The 18,673-nt window shown below is 43.7% G+C and overlaps 1 protein-coding gene and 1 long non-coding RNA gene across 4 annotated transcripts in view; one reads left to right on the top strand and one right to left on the bottom strand.

Moving 5' to 3' along the window:
• LGR5 (leucine rich repeat containing G protein-coupled receptor 5) overlaps window positions 1-18,673 on the top strand; it is a 314,155-nt gene that overhangs the window by 232,613 nt on the left and 62,869 nt on the right. For all 3 annotated transcript variants that reach the window (XM_063927462.1, XM_063927463.1, XM_063927464.1), the window contains 4 exons: window positions 4,735-4,950; window positions 6,298-6,369; window positions 10,030-10,098; window positions 11,792-11,863. In XM_063927462.1, coding sequence (XP_063783532.1) covers window positions 4,735-4,950; window positions 6,298-6,369; window positions 10,030-10,098; window positions 11,792-11,863 — 429 coding nt within the window. The remainder of the gene's footprint in view (window positions 1-4,734; window positions 4,951-6,297; window positions 6,370-10,029; window positions 10,099-11,791; window positions 11,864-18,673) is intronic.
• The window catches only part of LOC134932757 (uncharacterized), a 91,123-nt gene that overhangs the window by 9,995 nt on the left and 62,455 nt on the right, over window positions 1-18,673 (bottom strand). The window lies entirely within an intron of this gene.

Below are 18,673 nucleotides of genomic sequence, written 5' to 3'. Positions count from 1 at the left end.
GTTTGACGTCATGGCAGTTGAACGGCTGATTCTATCCAAAAGAGGGATCCCTGACAAAGTTATCCCGACTATGATCCAAGCCAGGAAGGGGGTAACGTGCAAACATTACCACCGTATTTGGAAGAAATACGTCTCTTGGTGCGAGAGCAGAACTTATTCTGCGGTGGAATTTCACCTGGGACATTTCCTGCTTTTTCTGCAGGCAGGTGTGGATGTGGGCCTATATCTGGGCTCCATAAAATACAGATTTTGGCCTTGTCCATTTTCTTTCAGAAACAATTGGTTTCTCTCCCTGAGGTCCAGACATTTTTGAAAGGGGTTCTGCGCATCTAACCTCCCTTTGTGCCTCCAACAGCACCTTGGGATCTCGATTTGGTGCTGCAGTTCCTCCAATCATGAACCATTATAGGAGGTGGAGGTAAAATATCTTACGTGGAAGACCGTCACACTGTTGGCCTTGGCTTCGGCAAGACGTGTGTCGGAGCTGGGGGCTTTGTCTCACAAGAGCCCCTATTTAATTTTCTATGAGGACAGAGCTGAACTCAGAACTCGTCAGCAATTTCTTCTGAAAGTGGTGTCTGCGTTTCTCATCAACAAACCTATTGTGGTTCCGGTTATCACCGACACCTCTGTTACTTCAAAGTCTTTGGATGTTGTCAGGGCTTTGAAGGTATACGTAAAGAGGACAGCTCGTCACGGGAAATTCGACTCACTGTTCGTTCTATATGATCCCAATAAAATTGGGTGCCCTGCTTCTAAGCAGGCAATTGCACACTGGATCAGGTTCACTATTCAGCATGCTTATTCCACGGCAGGTTTGCCGGTTCCAAAATCTGTACAGGTCCACTCTGTTAGGTTGGTGGGTTCTTCCTTGGCAGCTGCCCGGGGTGTCTCGGCTTTAAAGCTCTGCTGAGCAACTACTTTGTCTGGTTCGAACACATTTGCTAAGTTCTGCAAGTTCGATACTTTGGCCTCTGAGGACCTTCAGTTTGGTCATTCAGTTCTGCAGGAACCTCAGCACTCTCCCACCCAGTTTGGGAGCTTTGATACATCCCCATGGTACTAAATGGAACCCCAGTATCCTCTAGGACTTAAGAGAAAATAGGATTTTAATTACCTACTGGTAAATCCTTTTCTCGTAGTCCGTAGAGGATACTGGGCACCCGCCCGGTGCTTCGTTCTTCCTGCACTGGTACTTGGTTAAGTATTATTGGTTCAGCTGTTGCTGTTCCTGTTTAAAGTTGGGTTAGCAGAGCTTTCCTCTGGTTTGTGTGTGCTGGTTCGGAATCTCACCACTATCTTTATCCTTCTCCCAAAATATGTCCGTCTCCTCGGGCACAGTTTCCTAGACTGAGTCTGGTAGGACGGGCATAAAGGGAGGAACAGCCCACATTATCAAATTCTTAAAGTACCCATGGCTCCTAGTGGACCCATCTATACCCCATGGTACTAAATGGAACCCCAGTATCCTCTACGGACTACCGGTAGGTAATTAAAATCCTATTTTAATACTCATCTTTCTGGAGCCCACGACGGGCACTGCAGCCACTTGCCATGTTTCCGGAGAAATGCACGTGCGCAGCAGGATCTGGCACATTGCCGGAGCCTACTTCACTGTGGAGAGGAGTGGGCCCACCCGGAGTCTGGCCACGAGCCCCCTCCTCTCTTGAGACGCCCCTGCTAAGAATTTATCCCAATCTAGAGTGTAATCCTGGATTAAGCATATTCTGGGATCTTAATTAACAAATACAGTACAGTTGCATTCAATGTCTACACATGCACACACATAAATAAAAACTCAACCAAAAAATCCTCAGCCTGTTAAATAAAATGATTTTGCCTGAGGTGTGTCTGGTGGAAACATCTAAACATTTCAACCGTGTCCATTTGTTGATAGAGCTTTGACTTGTTTGGATTTATAATCTGTTTTTGTTTTACAAACACTTGTCAGAGTCTTGACACCTACATGTTAACTTCTGAGAAGACCTTGTGGGCTTTCTGCTGGAATGGTGTTAGAGGAGCACTGTTACCAGCTGTGTTTTCTGTATATACACAATACCATGCTGGGTGGATACTTATTTAACAGTTTGCTGATGCTTAAATTGCTTTTACACTATGCTAATTTGCATAAATAATTGTAAAACCCATACAATAAAATGGTTGTGTATACATACTGTATATAAAATAATTATGTCCAGCTGCAGTGAGCGTTGCACATGCACAAGAAACATCATACATTACTTAGATCTCACAACTGTTTCCATAAAACAGACATATGAAACTATCTCCATGTGTATGCTATATTGTTTACGTATCTCTATATATGCAAGAAAAAAGGATGTCTAAGGGAGCTGTGTAATTGTAACTTTACATATAGGTTCATTTCCAAGATTATTTGACCACAGAATCATTAAAATATATTCAATTTATTCACATATTGTCCTTGAACAGTACATTTGCAGTGAGTAATGTGTACCCGACAAAGTTTAAAATACAGACTTTGATACACAACCTGACATAAAATTTCTAAATAAATTCATCCAATAATGTCTTTCAATGAATGTCTGATGTTCTCACATCTGAACCTCAACCCAACGCGTTTCGTCCCGAAGGACTTCATCAGGGGTTCATATCAATAGATGTTGAAAGAGCTCTATGGGGTCAATAACCGATTTATCAGTAATGCTGTTCCCACAGGAATATCAGTATGGAAATAACACAACAAGGACGTTGAATTCGTCAGTATTGGACAACGGATCAGGCCAATATAAAAATTTAATAAAAGGATCTCAATGCTGTATTCGCTACCAGTTATAACCACAATTATGTTGGTCAGGCTTTGTGGTCTGACAGGCTCTCCAGAACAGCAGTCTATATATAGACACTAAAATCATGGCAATAAAAAAGGATATATTAATCCTGGATGCAGTGCAGCATTTTCACAATAAAGCTTGGATGGCATTGCGACAAATCTGGGAGGAGAGGTTGTCCCAGAACTGAATGTGTGCATCTAATCTGTTACCTGACCAAGGACTATCTTTTCCATGTCCCTGTGATGTACACTATTCCCCAGCAGCATCACATTTCCTACCACTGTAAGTGGTCTGTCAGTTATATTGGTGATGCCATCAGGATCTCAACAGCGGCTTCCTGACAGATCCCGACGGTGTATAACAACCTGTTTATATACCCCAATCCACTGGTTCCCAATCTCAGTCCTCAAGGAGCACTAACAATCCAGGTTTTAAGTACCTCATAGCCATGCTTGGCCACAGGTGACTTAATTAGTACCTCAGTCAACATAATTTAACCATCTGTGCCGGGTTTGGGAACCATGGAAGAATGTTTTTCCCCATCACCCATGGCCAATAAGTGCTACTGCATTGACTGTATCTCAGCACTCATACCCCATAAGTGGTACCGAAGCAGCTGGTTTTTTTTAAATATATTTTCTCTAATATTTCAAGCAATGTTTTTAACCCATTATCAACAAGGGGCTGGGATAAAAAAAAAAAAAACTTTGAAGGTCTCTGAAACAATGTGAGAGACAACCAATATTTTTTCAGTCTGGATTCAGGCGATCAGGTGACCGAGGCCAGAATCCAGGCACCACTCAGAATCCCGACGCCGGAACACTGACTGCTGACATCCCGAGGGTAAGTATTTGGGTAATGGTTAGGATTAGGGCTTAGGGGGAAGGTTAGGGTTAAGCACTAAAGGGTGGGTTAGCCGTAGCTGCCACCCCCACTATCTTAGCCCTAGCCACCACCCCAGACGGGTTAGAGTAGGGGTCAGGGGAGGGGTTTATTAAGTACCCCATCCCCTGTTAGAATTTTAAAAGTTGGAATGCCACAGACGGTCATGTGACCGCCGGGATTACTTATCACACCTTACATCTTATCCAGCCCACACTCTTATCACTGTTCCTAAAATAAATTAAGTATGCTCTATAAAAATCTGATTCTTCCAATGGGGAATTTTTTTTATTTATTTTTTATGAAAAATAGAGCTTGTTTTCATGCTGTATTTTCAGTTAAACATAACACTTTCCACACTTGTTTATTTTCTGTATAACCCTTCCTAAAAAGTCTCAGTGGCAGGTTAGTTTCTGTCAGCTGTGGAAAACAATGATTGGCTAATTAGCTGCTAGCATAGAAAAGCCCTTTGCCAATACTGTCTCCAGGTCAAATGTCAACTGTGCTGTGCCTTTATGAGAAAGGGGCTTCTTACAGAGGTTTCTTATAGAGACAAATTGCTCCACAAAAACAGCTATTCCAGGTCAGTAACACTTAGAAAAACATTTTGTCACTTTTGACTTGCAAAAATCACAGTTTGGTTGAGCACTGTACACTGTACATGATATGATTAAATAGCAATGGATTGATGATACTGTCTTTTACAGCTACCACTTTCTAACTAAAGTTTTTTTTTAAAAGTTGATGGTGCTTGGTCTTGGTGTAATTAAAAGCGAGATGCTTGCTTAAGACAGCATTATGAAACATAATTGTTAGCAGTGTAATGTATTAATGCTCAAATCACGATGAACTCTACCTAACATACATGTTTGGCAGCTTAGAGTTTTAGTAAATACATACTGAATTTGACAGAGTACATACAGACCAGGGGTATGTAGATGAGATAGACATAGACCCAGTTCTTAATCACATTCTGCAAAACTAATGCTTTCAGATAATTTTATAACTAATATGAGGCTATGTTTTGTTTTTCCTCTAGGCGGCTGGATGCAAATCACATAAGCTATGTGCCACCAAACTCATTCACCGGTCTTCATTCCCTTCGTCACCTATGGTTGGATGACAATTCTCTGACTGAGATTCCAGTTAGGGCGCTGGAAAATCTGTCCGCTCTACAGGCCATGACGTTGGCATTAAACAAGATTCACCACATACCAGACCAGGCCTTCAGGAACCTGTCAAGCCTTGTAGTCTTGTAAGTTTGTTTTTTATGGTTTACGCACTGGAGGAGAAATAAATACTGAAAGCCATTGGAGAATTGATAGTAATGATGCAGCCATTGAGGTATTCGCATATGTTTTGGGGATTATCAGTGAAATCAGTTATCAACTGTTTTGCACAAAAGGAGTGCTTGCAAAGAATACCAGTAAATCACTGTACTAGCAAAACATTACATTTTGTTGTATTTTATAATCATCTGTTATGTGTGTAGACATAATAAAAAAAATACACAAATCAGCCCTTTAATTACTGTACAGAAAAGCGGTGGGCCATTATGTGCTTTATAAATTACCTCCTCTGTGTTCAGATGACTTGTCCTTTGTTAATACAAACCTTGCAGAATATATACTGTTTTCAAAATAATTCATTTTTTAGTATATTATCAATATATAATATTTCACAGTTATTGTAACTGAAATGTTAGTTGAGTAGTTATTAGGAAATCATTCAAAGCATTGTTATGATAAGGATATGCTGCATTAAACTATCTTGTTTGGAACATGTAAGTTTACACATTATACTGCAGGAATATTAATATAGGTTTCAGGAAATTGTTTGCCAGCAGGAATTTCCATTTCTCTTTGGCGGAAATATTTCCCTGAGTAAAATGTGCCGCAGGCAGACATTACATTGTTGCAGGGAGCCTCAAGAGACACATAAGAACATTTTGCTTATTAACATTCAGTTACAAAGTTTCTTCTGTACGTCCATAGGACATATTGAGGTTTGTACTTAAATTGCAGTGTAATAAGTTTCTAATAATGTATGTGGGATTTGAAAAACAGATCCAGACCCATTTTTATGGGTTTCTGATATGTTTTATATTCTTGGAAGGCTAACATTGACAAAAGTAACGTTTCTAACATATTATTTTGTCTGAGTTTATTCATTTTGAGAACTGCACCTTTCCAAATGATTGTATAGTACTGAGAAAGAATTCCGTTCTCTAAGGAATGACTGAGCCCCTGTATTGTACTAGTGTGCTAGTTTGTGAGGTTGTGCTCTGCATACTAGTATGTTGGCGTGTTCTACAATAGCAGTGTAAGGCGGTCCCGGGAACATGGGAGATCAGAGGACAAATAATACAGCACATCTTCACAATTCCTTCTTGCACCCTAAAGCAGCTGCCAATCTTTCTGATGGAGGAAAGTGAAAACCTCAGGAGCATGCCCTCCAATAAATTCTTTCACAGTGCTTGACTTGTATACAATAAGTGCATGCTTGAAAACACGTTTCTTTAGAAACGCTCATTGAAGAAGTTTGCATAGGTTCACTGTGCGCAGCATGCTATCCTGACTGTGCTTTTAATGTTCCCCTGCAGACATCTCCATAACAATAGGATCTACTCCCTGGGAAAGAAATGCTTTGACGGGCTCCACAGTCTGGAGACTTTGTGAGTTGACCTCTTATTTGCTTCAGTCCTTTCACTGTTTTCATTGATATTCTAAAATGAATAAAAATTGCTCAAAAGCCAAACATGCTTTTTGGCTTGCCTAATTGCCAAGTGTTTAGTGTAATTGTTCATATGACGACTGTATAAAACAAACCCTGTATCTATTAACAATACCTCGGAGATATCCCTTCTGTATCTATTTAAACCATTACTCATGCTAAAGCAGATCTATAAGACTTTCAAGTACAAAATCCCACATACAAGGATATAAAAATCCTGCTAATTGGCTCTTTGGATAATTTGTATTTGTTCTTTAGTCTTTATCAGTTTTAAGAGTACAGCTGTGCATATTTTGTCAATGCAAAACCACATTTTATGTGTAACATTCCAATGCAGCACAAGTTACTGATAACAATCCTCCCTCTTTGCCACCGGCGTTAGAAAGGCAAGTGAGGCCACAAATGCCAGAATGACTCGAAATCTGTGATCTTTTTCCAGAGCCCCTGAAAGCCTTAATTAGATTGATCACAAAAATTGTTGGATCAGTTGGTTCAACTGTAGTCTAACTATAGGGTATTGGTAGGGTTGTGATATATTGGGGTCAATTCAATTAGGTGCGACCTGGGTCCTGTCAACCATTCTCACAGCAAACTCACACTGTGAATTTCATATGCAATTCCAAACTCCCATTGCTTTTAAGAGGACATTAGTGTTTTGTATGCATACCCCCCCCCCTACGCAGGTAAAAATGTCAGGACACAGTGCAGAACCTCTGGCGCACCCCTGCCACTGAATAATCATGCACTTGGAGAGGTTTAAATAGCATCATTTGACCAATAAAGATCTGTCAGTTTTCAGGTGAATTTGTCTAAAAAGCGCAATAATCTGTTACATGATGTGGGACAGGTATGTGGAGGTGTTGTGTTGACGGGAGAGGGTTTTTTAAACTTGCAAATTAGAGCTATAAATGTCCGTTCCAACTTTTTTCAAAATGGTATAAAAACATTAAAAAACACTTTACAGACATTTTACTGTGCCCCTAAATCCTGGAAAGACTTTAATTAGATGAAAAACACTTGCTGGCTATCATTTTTCCATCATTAATAACAAGTTTGACTAATCTTAACCTCCAACCCTACCCCTAGTGCCAGGGACGTTTCTAGAGAGAGGGAGTCCCGTGTGCAGGCTCCGTTTGGGTCCTCTCCTCTCTAGCCGGCAGCGCTTAGCTCTAGGCTCCCAGGGCCGCGCCATTTTCACAGTGATTTCTGCAGCGCTGCCGCTTCGCTGCGGGACTCCGGAGAGTATTAAAAATAATGGGGACCCCGGGAGCCCATGTGCCCCGCACACAATGCACCCATTATAAATACGGCAGTGCCTAACCCCTACCTCCCCTCCCGTAGCCTAACCCTTACTTTCCTCTGCCATTCCATGCAGAATGTCAGTTTTTCAGTTGTTGACATTTCAGATGACAGCATTGTGAATATGTCGACATTATACAGACGCTGACATCTTCAATGTTAGCATTTCAACAATGTTGACATCATGACTTTTGACAATGTGGAGTCAACATTATACTTACATCCTGGCCAGTCACACTAGCCGGGATTGTCCAATACATACTGTACCTACCTACACTTCAGGAATATACAGGAGACCCTAGAATTTTGGGCTGCTTTCCTGGACTCATGGCAGAGTAGACCAGTCTCTCATATCCTATCCAGATCCCAAAGGAAGTGGGTGGTCTTAGGGCATGTTGATACCATTTGCGATGAATCGGGACACCGTGCCATGCCCCCTTTCTGCTGCACAGTATAGCCATTTGTGACATTGTACGGGCGTCAATGTCACAAATGGGTGGGGCCAAAGGGGTGGGGCCATATTGTCCAAAACACACCTCCTGCACCTCTCATACAGACCTATATTTCTCTAAGGAGAGCTGAAGTAATTCCGCAAATACACTGTACATGTAGAAGCCAGGGACAAATGCAGTCACACACATTAATCTACTTTGGACAAACCAGCTATTACAATACACTACCCAGTACTTCCTCATCTGTCTAAAAACTTGCAGCGTCCTTGCGCAGGTTGCAATACTTCCCAGGTAGTTACTGTTCACATTCTCCAAACTCTTCTGGCGGGTCTGTTGCAGTCAAACATTGTTCTGTTCTATTTTAAAGCAGGTAAATTGGAAGTGAAGCTTTATGTCTCCTGATATAATTGTTCTGTCTTTACCTCAGAAGTGGCACCAGTCAGCTTAGAAAGGCTTAAACAAAGTACATATATTTTGTGTCTCTGGCAGCACATACTCAGTGGTAGAGCTTTCTTTTAGAAGGATTATTCACATAAAAAAAACCCTATGACAAACTCTGAAAAGTGATTTTTAAACTATGTTTATAATAACATGCCTGTTAAATCCAGAGATGAAATGTCGTTTCCTCCCTAGTAAATAATATAGTGATAATAGAAGATTGCAGATTCTAGGGCTAGGCCATTCATTTAGCCAATCCTGTGCTCACTATTCCACACAAACCTTTAATGTGTATGTCACAAACGTCAGCCATGCTCCTAGACAGACTCCTTAACCCCTGACTATCATGAAACATTAATACATATACAATATGTACAGTATGTTGAAAGGTTACTGGAACTATTCATTTAGCGGCAGTCAAATGTAAAATGTGTAGACATATGTGGTAGGGGGCTCATCCTAGCCCTCTCTAATTGCAGTGTTACAGCAAGCTGTCCATTACACCTGTCCTGCATGCAATGGGCAGCTAGTAATTCCTACATGCAAAATAAAAAATAAAAAAATGCATGTTTAGCCCTTGTGTGGTCTGCCTGGGGCAGTTTTGTACCCTTTAGCTGGATTTGCCCTAATCCCTAAATGAGTATCAAAGTACAGAAAAGAGAAAGTTCTAATCCTCTTACTTTCAACAATATTGTTCTATTTCTAAGACTTGCATAGCAAATATAATTTTTATTGACAATATACTTAGTGGCAAAATATATAGTATACAGCTTATAAACCCATTAAATCACAGGCTACTAATACCACTTTTACACTCGCACTCCCGGGTCACTCCCGGGATGCTTCCCGGGATGCATCCCGGGATGCATTCCCGGGACTGACCCCTTTCACACTGCATTAAGACCTGGGATCGACCCGGGACAGCCCCATTTACACTGATCCCGGGATATCCCTGCAAATGCATTAGTATGTCATTAGAAATGGCCTTGGGCTCAGAAAAGATGACATCAGCTTTTCTGAGCCCAAGAAAGCTCCAATCCAAGTCCTTTTAACAGTCCCGGGATAGTGAATCCCGGGACGGACCCTTTTACACTACACAGCTTCCCGGGACGGTCCCGGGTTCAACCCTGCTTTTGACCTGGGATGAAATCCCGGGATGCTCGTCCCGGGAAATTGTCCATGTACCCATTTACACTGAGAAGAATCCCGGGATGATGCGCGTTCACGTGCAATATCCCGGGATTTTCCTGCGAGTGTAAAAGGGGTATAACTGTGACTGTCCAGTATCTGCCGCTTCACCATGAGAATGTACAAGCACCAAGTTCTGCTGTGCTGTGTGCCAATGTTTGCATGAAACGCCCTCTGCTGGAACTGTAGCTGGCAAGTGCTCACGTGCTTCTTACTGATTACAGAGATTTGAACTACAACAATCTGGATGAGTTTCCTGCCGCTATCAAAACCCTCAGGAGCCTTAAAGAACTGTAAGTGAAATGCAGTGCTCACTATTGCAGGCTTTGTGCTTGAAGAAACAGTGGGGTAAATTTACTAAAACAGAAGTTCTATTTAAGATGGGATGTTGCCCATAGCAACCAATCAGATTCTACTTCTCATTTATCTAGCACCTTCTAGAATATAATACCTGGAATCTGATTGGTTGCTACGGGCAACATCCCATCTTAAATAGAACTCCCATCTTAGTAAATTTACCCCAATAAGTGGGAAAACTTCTAATTGTTACAGGAGAATGAGCTATTATTTTCAATGCAATATGCAACTGTTTATGACATTTTTGGATCTCTGAAATGTCATATCCATTAATATGCTAGAAGCAATACTCTAACATTTCATTCTACACTTTTATGCTTCTGAGTGACCTTCTGCCATTGTTTGTCTGTTAATACTTTTCTGACTCTCATACTGTATATAATATTAAGTGTAAAGGGCCAGATTCAGAGATGGACACAGAGGACAGCCGCTACGTCTTTCTAGGCAGCGGTTGTACAATAAATGCTAATGCTGCAGGAGGTGTCTTATGTAGATAGACGCCTCCTGCCAGCTCCTGTGACACAGCATCACATCATTCTAAGTGAACATCAGTTACACAGTATGGTTGGTGCTTTCATGCAGCCGGGGCCAGTGAAGCTGCCTCTAATGATGCAGCCACTGCCCTCTCCACATCTAGAGGATTGGGCCAACAGGCCCCCGTTTTCTGGAGAGCCGGCCATTGACGCTTCTCCCCCACCCCAAAATGGCCGCAGCATGCCATCATCTGTGGTTTATGGGGGCACTGAGACCATTGTCACAGATACAGATCTGCACATGAGACGTACATCTGGAAATATTTGAGATGTACGCAAACATCTTTGAATCAGGCCCAGGGTCAGGGCTTTGGGCAACTTGTGGGGGCTCCAGGCAACTACAATGTGTTGGCCCTCTCTAGTAATATTGACAACCTACCCAAGAGTGCCCCTACCTATATTCCTCACATTGTGCTCCGTATATATGCCAAAGTGCCCCCCAAAATAACTCACAGTGCCCCCTATATATATATATGCCACATGGTGCCCCCAAATATGCCCTACACTGCCCCCCTGTATGGTATGGTATGACACGTCACCTCCTGTAGTTGACTCCTCCTTGAATGCTTCCAGCTTTGTATTCAACTATAATACATACAGCGCAGAACAGCTCCTGAGTCCCGTCATTAGCGTCACAGAAGTGATGTGTCACATGATACTGATGAGGGGACTCTGAACCGTTCTGCATTGTATGCAGCATGGACTGTACATGCAGAAAGCAGAGCAGCGGCGGCCCCCGTCCAGGAACAGATTCCGCTGGGCGCCTGTTCTCGTCAATTGCAGGGTCACTCTAACCCTAAGGCCACTCTGTGTGTGTGGGAGAGCCTTGGGACAAATACCGCCCCCTTAAGCCAGCCCTGCCCAGAGTCTCTAGGTTACTAGTGGATAGAACAGGTCAGGGACAGTGTTTATGCACAGGAGAGAGAGAACAAGAAGCAGAAAGAACAGAGAAAGGATTCCAAAAATAAACCATATGGCTTTACCAAACCTTCTTGGATAAGATGTCTGCACAGCTGTCACAGCTAGGATGTGAGTGTGGCCCATAACCTTATGGTCAAGTTTCAGAAGTAATGTTTTCTGTAATGTTTTATTTTAGGGGATTCCATAGCAACAACATCAGGTCTATCCCAGAACATGCATTTATTGGCAACCCCTCACTTATCACAATGTAAGTATGTGTTTTTATTTATTTCCCATGGTATTCATTTTTACTGGAGATTGTATTTATTATATTAATGTCTTATAATTAATGTAAAAGCTTCTATAGTTATATTGTGCACAGAATAATGAGAACCTTACACGCTATGGGGCTGGGTGCTTTTGCGTGTAAAATACAGGTGCAAATGAAAAAAAAACATGACTTTATGCATGTATGCTTAATTAGTGCTACTGGTGCAAGGCCTGATATGCTTAAATTGTTTGGGTATATGAACTACAAGTGCCAACATGTCTATGGTTTTCATAACATCCGCTAAAAATACAAATGGCAACATGCCCTGGCGTCTGGGAGCCTGCTGGGAGCTGTAGAGCACCTGTAAGAAATAAACACACATACATCATGAAGTACTGTTATTCCATGCAGACTGGCATAGCTCCCTCTACTGCTCCCACACTTTTAGGGCAACCTCCAACATCCTCCAAATTACTATGTTCCACTCTGTGGACGGTCTGTCTTAGCTACAATGAAGCTAAAATGCAAAATACATATTTTCAGAACAGTTTATACTAGAGATGAGCGGGTTCGGTTCCTCGGAATCCGAACCCCCCCGAACTTCAGCCTTTTTACACGGGTCCGAGGCAGACTCGGATCTTCCCGCCTTGCTCGGTTAACCCGAACGCGCCCGAACGTCATCATCCCGCTGTCGGATTCTCGCGAGGCTCGGATTCTATCACGAGACTCGGATTCTATATAAGGAGCCGCGCGTCGCCGCCATTTTCACACGTGCATTGAGATTGATAGGGAGAGGACGTGGCTGGCGTCCTCTCCGTGTAGAATAGATTAGAGAGACACTTGATTTACTACTTGGGGAGCATTAGGAGTACTCAGTACAGTGCAGAGTTTTGCTGATAGTGACCAGTGACCACCAGTTTTAATTATAATCCGTTCTCTGCCTGAAAAAAAACGATACACAGTCACATACCATATCTGTGCTCAGCCTCAGTGTGCTGCATGATAATATCATCTATGTATATCTGACTGTGCTGAGTGCTCACTGCTCACACAGCTGAATTGTGGGGGAGACTGGGGTGCAGTTAATAGCAGGAGTACAGTGCACACTTTTGCTGCCAGTGTGACTGACCAGTGACCACCAGTATATTGTCTGCCTGAAAAAGTTAAATAAACACTCCTGTGGTGTTTTTTTTTTTTATTCTATAAACGCATTCTGCTGACAGTGTCCAGCAGGTCGTCATTCATTATATTATATAAATATTTACCTGCAGTAGTGTTATATTTTTTTTGTTCATCTCTATCATCTTTATCATCTCTATATTAGCAGACGCAGTACGGTAGTCCACGGCTGTGGCTACCTCTGTGTCGTCAGTGCTCGTCCATAATTGTATACCTACCTGTGGTGGGGTTTTTTTTTCTATCTTCTTCATACTAGTAGTTTAGGAGTCTGCTGACAGTGTCCAGCAGGTCCGTCATTATATTAGTAGTGATATATATATATATTTTTTATATCATTATCATCTCTATACTAGCAGACGCAGTACGGTAGTCCACGGCTGTAGCTACCTCTGTGTCGTCAGTGCTCGTCCATAATTGTATACCTACCTGTGGTGGGGTTTTTTTTTCTATCTTCTTCATACTAGTAGTTTAGGAGTCTGCTGACAGTGTCCAGCAGGTCCGTCATTATATTATATATACCTGCAGTAGTGATATATATATATATTTTTTATATCATTATCATCTCTATACTAGCAGACGCAGTACGGTAGTCCACGGCTGTAGCTACCTCTGTGTCGTCAGTGCTCGTCCATAATTGTATACCTACCTGTGGTGGGGGTTTTTTTTCTATCTTCTTCATACTAGTAGTTTAGGAGTCTGCTGACAGTGTCCAGCAGGTCCGTCATTATATTATATATACCTGCAGTAGTGATATATATATATTTTTTATATCATTATCATCTCTATACTAGCAGACGCAGTACGGTAGTCCACGGCTGTAGCTACCTCTGTGTCGTCAGTGCTCGTCCATAATTGTATACCTACCTGTGGTGGGTTTTTTTTTTCTATCTTCTTCATACTAGTAGTTTAGGAGTCTGCTGACAGTGTCCAGCAGGTCCGTCATTATATTATATATACCTGCAGTAGTGATATATATATATTTTTTATATCATTATCATCTCTATCCTAGCAGACGCAGGCCCTCATTCCGAGTTGATCGGTCGCAAGGCGAATTTAGCAGAGTTACACACGCTAAGCCGCCGCCTACTGGGAGTGAATCTTAGCTTCTTAAAATTGCGACCGATGTATTCGCAATAATGCGATTACTAACTACTTAGCAGTTTCAGAGTAGCTCCAGACTTACTCTGCCTGTGCGATCATTTCAGTGCTTGTCGTTCCTGGTTGACGTCACAAACACACCCAGCGTTCGCCCAGGCACTCCCACCGTTTCTCCGGCCACTCCTGCGTTTTTTTCGGAAACGGTAGCGTTTTCAGCCACACGCCCCTGAAACGCCGTGTTTCCGCCCAGTAACACCCATTTCCTGTCAATCACATTACGATCGCCGGAGCGAAGAAAAAGCCGTGAGTAAAAATACTTTCTTCATAGTAAAGTTACTTGGCGCAGTCGCAGTGCGAACATTGCGCATGCGTACTAAGCGGATTTTCACTGCGATGCGATGAAAAATACCGAGCGAACAACTCGGAATGAGGGCCGCAGTACGGTAGTCCACGGCTGTAGCTACCTCTGTGTCGTCAGTCACTCGTCATCCATAAGTATACTAGTATCCATCCATCTCCATTGTTTACCTGAGGTGCCTTTTAGTTGTGCCTATTAAAATATGGAGAACAAAAATGTTGAGGTTCCAAAAATAGGGAAAGATCAAGATCCACTTCCACATCGTGCTGAAGCTGCTGCCACTAGTCATGGCCGAGACGATGAAATTCCATCAACGTCGTCTGCCAAGGCCGATGCCCAATGTCATAGTACAGAGCATGTAAAATCCAAAACACAAAATATCAGTAAAAAAAGGACTCAAAAATCTAAAATAAAATCATCGGAGGAGAAGCGTAAACTTGCCAATATGCCATTTACCACACGGAGTGGCAAGGAACGGCTGAGGCCCTGGCCTATGTTCATGGCCAGTGGTTCAGCTTCACATGAGGATGGAAGCACTCAGCCTCTCGCTAGAAAAATGAAAAGACTTAAGCTGGCAAAAGCACAGCAAAGAACTGTGCGTTCTTCGAAATCACAAATCCACAAGGAGAGTCCAATTGTGTCGGTTGCGATGCCTGACCTTCCCAACACTGGACGTGAAGAGCATGCGCCTTCCACCATTTGCACGCCCCCTGCAAGTGCTGGAAGGAGCACCCGCAGTCCAGTTCCTGATAGTCAGATTGAAGATGTCAGTGTTGAAGTACACCAGGATGAGGAGGATATGGGTGTTGCTGGCGCTGGGGAGGAAATTGACAAGGAGGATTCTGATGGTGAGGTGGTTTGTTTAAGTCAGGCACCCGGGGAGACACCTGTTGTCCGTGGGAGGAATATGGCCATTGACATGCCTGGTGAAAATACCAAAAAAATCAGCTCTTCGGTGTGGAAGTATTTCAACAGAAATGCGGACAACATTTGTCAAGCCGTGTGTTGCCTTTGTCAAGCTGTAATAAGTAGGGGTAAGGACGTTAACCACCTCGGAACATCCTCCCTTATACGTCACCTGCAGCGCATTCATCATAAGTCAGTGACAAGTTCAAAAACTTTGGGCGACAGCGGAAGCAGTCCACTGACCAGTAAATCCCTTCCTCTTGTAACCAAGCTCACGCAAACCACCCCACCAACTCCCTCTGTGTCAATTACCTCCTTCTCCAGGAATGCCAATAGTCCTGCAGGCCATGTCACTGGCAATTCTGACGAGTCCTCTCCTGCCTGGGATTCCTTCGATGCATCCTTGCGTGTAACGCCTACTGCTGCTGGCGCTGCTGTTGTTGCTGCTGGGAGTCGATGGTCATCCCAGAGGAGAAGTCGTAAGACGACTTTTACTACTTCCACCAAGCAATTGACTGTCCAACAGTCCTTTGCGAGGAAGATGAAATATCACAGCAGTCATCCTGCTGCAAAGCGGATAACTGAGGCCTTGGCATCCTGGGCGGTGAGAAACGTGGTTCCGGTATCCATCATTACTGCAGAGCCAACTATAGACTTGATTGAGGTACTGTGTCCCCGGTACCAAATACCATCTAGGTTCCATTTCTCTAGGCAGGCGATACCGAAAATGTACACAGACCTCAGAAAAAGACTCACCAGTGTCCTAAAAAATGCAGTTGTACCCAATGTCCACTTAACCACGGACATGTGGACAAGTGGAGCAGGGCAGACTCAGGACTATATGACTGTGACAGCCCACTGGGTAGATGTATTGACTCCCGCCGCAAGAACAGCAGCGGCGGCACCAGTAGCAGCATCTCGCAAACGCCAACTCTTTCCTAGGCAGGCTACGCTTTGTATCACCGCTTTCCAGAATACGCACACAGCTGAAAACCTCTTACGGCAACTGAGGAAGATCATCGCAGAATGGCTTACCCCAATTGGACTCTCCTGTGGATTTGTGGCATCGGACAACGCCAGCAATATTGTGTGTGCATTAAATATGGGCAAATTCCAGCACATCCCATGTTTTGCACATACCTTGAATTTGGTGGTGCAGAATTATTTAAAAAACGACAGGGGCGTGCAAGAGATGCTGTCGGTGGCCAGAAGAATTGCGGGACACTTTCGGCGTAGAGGCACCACGTACAGAAGACTGGAGCAACACCAAAAACGCCTGAACCTGCCCTGCCATCATCTGAAGCAAGAAGTGGTAACGAGGTGGAATTCAACCCTCTATATGCTTCAGAGGTTGGAGGAGCAGCAAAAGGCCATTCAAGCCTATACAACTGACCACGATATAGGAGGTGGAATGCACCTGTCTCAAGCGCAGTGGAGAATGATTTCAACGTTGTGCAAGGTTCTGCAACCTTTTGAACTTGCCACACGTGAAGTCAGTTCAGACACTGCCAGCCTGAGTCAGGTCATTCCCCTCATCAGGCTTTTGCAGAAGAAGCTGGAGACATTGAAGGAGGAGCTAACACTGAGCGATTCCGCTAGGCATGTGGGACTTGTGGATGGAGCCCTTAATTCGCTTAACAAGGATTCACGGGTGGTCAATCTGTTGAAATCAGAGCACTACATTTTGGCCACCGTGCTCGATCCTAGATTTAAAACCTACCTTGAATCTCTCTTTCCGGCAGACACAAGTCTGCAGGGGTTCAAAGAACTGCTGGTGAGAAAATTGTCAAGTCAAGCGGAACGCGACCTGTCAACATCTCCTCCTTCACATTCTCCCGCAACTGGGGGTGCGAGGAAAAGGCTCAGAATTCCGAGCCCACCCGCTGGCGGTGATGCAGGGCAGTCTGGAGCGACTGCTGATGCTGACATCTGGTCCGGACTGAAGGACCTGCCAACGATTACGGACATGTCGTCTACTGTCACTGCATATGATTCTCTCACCATTGAAAGAATGGTGGAGGATTATATGAGTGACCGCATCCAAGTAGGCACGTCAGACAGTCCGTACGTATACTGGCAGGAAAAAGAGGCAATTTGGAGGCCCTTGCACAAACTGGCTTTATTCTACCTAAGTTGCCCTCCCACAAGTGTGTACTCCGAAAGAGTGTTTAGTGCCGCCGCTCACCTTGTCAGCAATCGGCGTACGAGGTTACTTCCAGAAAATGTGGAGAAGATGATGTTCATTAAAATGAATTATAATCAATTCTTCCATGGAGACATTCACCAGCAGCAATTGCCTCCACAAAGTACACAGGGAGCTGTGATGGTGGATTCCAGTGGGGACAAATTGATAATCTGTGAGGAGAGGGATGTACACGGTGATGAATCGGAGGATGATGATGAGGTGGACATCTTGCCTCTGTAGAGCCAGTTTGTGCAAGGAGAGATTAATTGCTTCTTTTTTGGTGGGGGTCCAAACCAACCCGTCATTTCAGTCACAGTCGTGTGGCAGACCCTGTCACTGAAATGATGGGTTGGTTAAAGTGTGCATGTCCTGTTTATACAACATAAGGGTGGGTGGGAGGGCCCAAGGACAATTCCATCTTGCACCTCTTTTTTCTTTCATTTTTCTTTGCGTCATGTGCTGTTTGGGGAGTGTTTTTTGGAAGGGCCATCCTGCGTGACACTGCAGTGCCACTCCTAGATGGGCCAGGTGTTTGTGTCGGCCACTAGGGTCGCTTATCTTAGTCACACAGCTACCTCATTGCGCCTCTTTTTTTTCTTCTTTGCGTCATGTGCTGTTTGGGGAGTATTTTTTGGAAGGGCCATCCTGCGTGACACTGCAGTGCCACTCCTAGATGGGCCAGGTGTTTGTGTCGGCCACTAGGGTCACTTATCTTAGTCACACAGCTACCTCATTGCGCCTCTTTTTTTTCTTCTTTGCGTCATGTGCTGTTTGGGGAGTATTTTTTGAAAGGGCCATCCTTCGTGACACTGCAGTGCCACTCCTAGATGGGCCAGGTGTTTGTGTCGGCCACTAGGGTCACTTATCTTAGTCACACAGCTACCTCATTGCGCCTCTTTTTTTTCTTCTTTGCGTCATGTGCTGTTTGGGGAGTATTTTTTGGAAGGGCCATCCGGCCTGACACTGCAGTGCCACTCCTAGATGGGCCAGGTGTTTGTGTCGGCCACTAGGGTCGCTTAGCTTACTCACACAGCTACCTCATTGCGCCTCTTTTTTTCTTTGTGTCATGTGCTGTTTGGGG

Source organism: Pseudophryne corroboree, chromosome 6, assembly GCF_028390025.1.
Source record: "Pseudophryne corroboree isolate aPseCor3 chromosome 6, aPseCor3.hap2, whole genome shotgun sequence".
NCBI lineage: Eukaryota > Metazoa > Chordata > Amphibia > Anura > Myobatrachidae > Pseudophryne > Pseudophryne corroboree.
The sequence above is the reverse complement of the archived record's forward strand: the minus strand, read 5'-3'. Positions and strand labels throughout refer to the sequence as shown.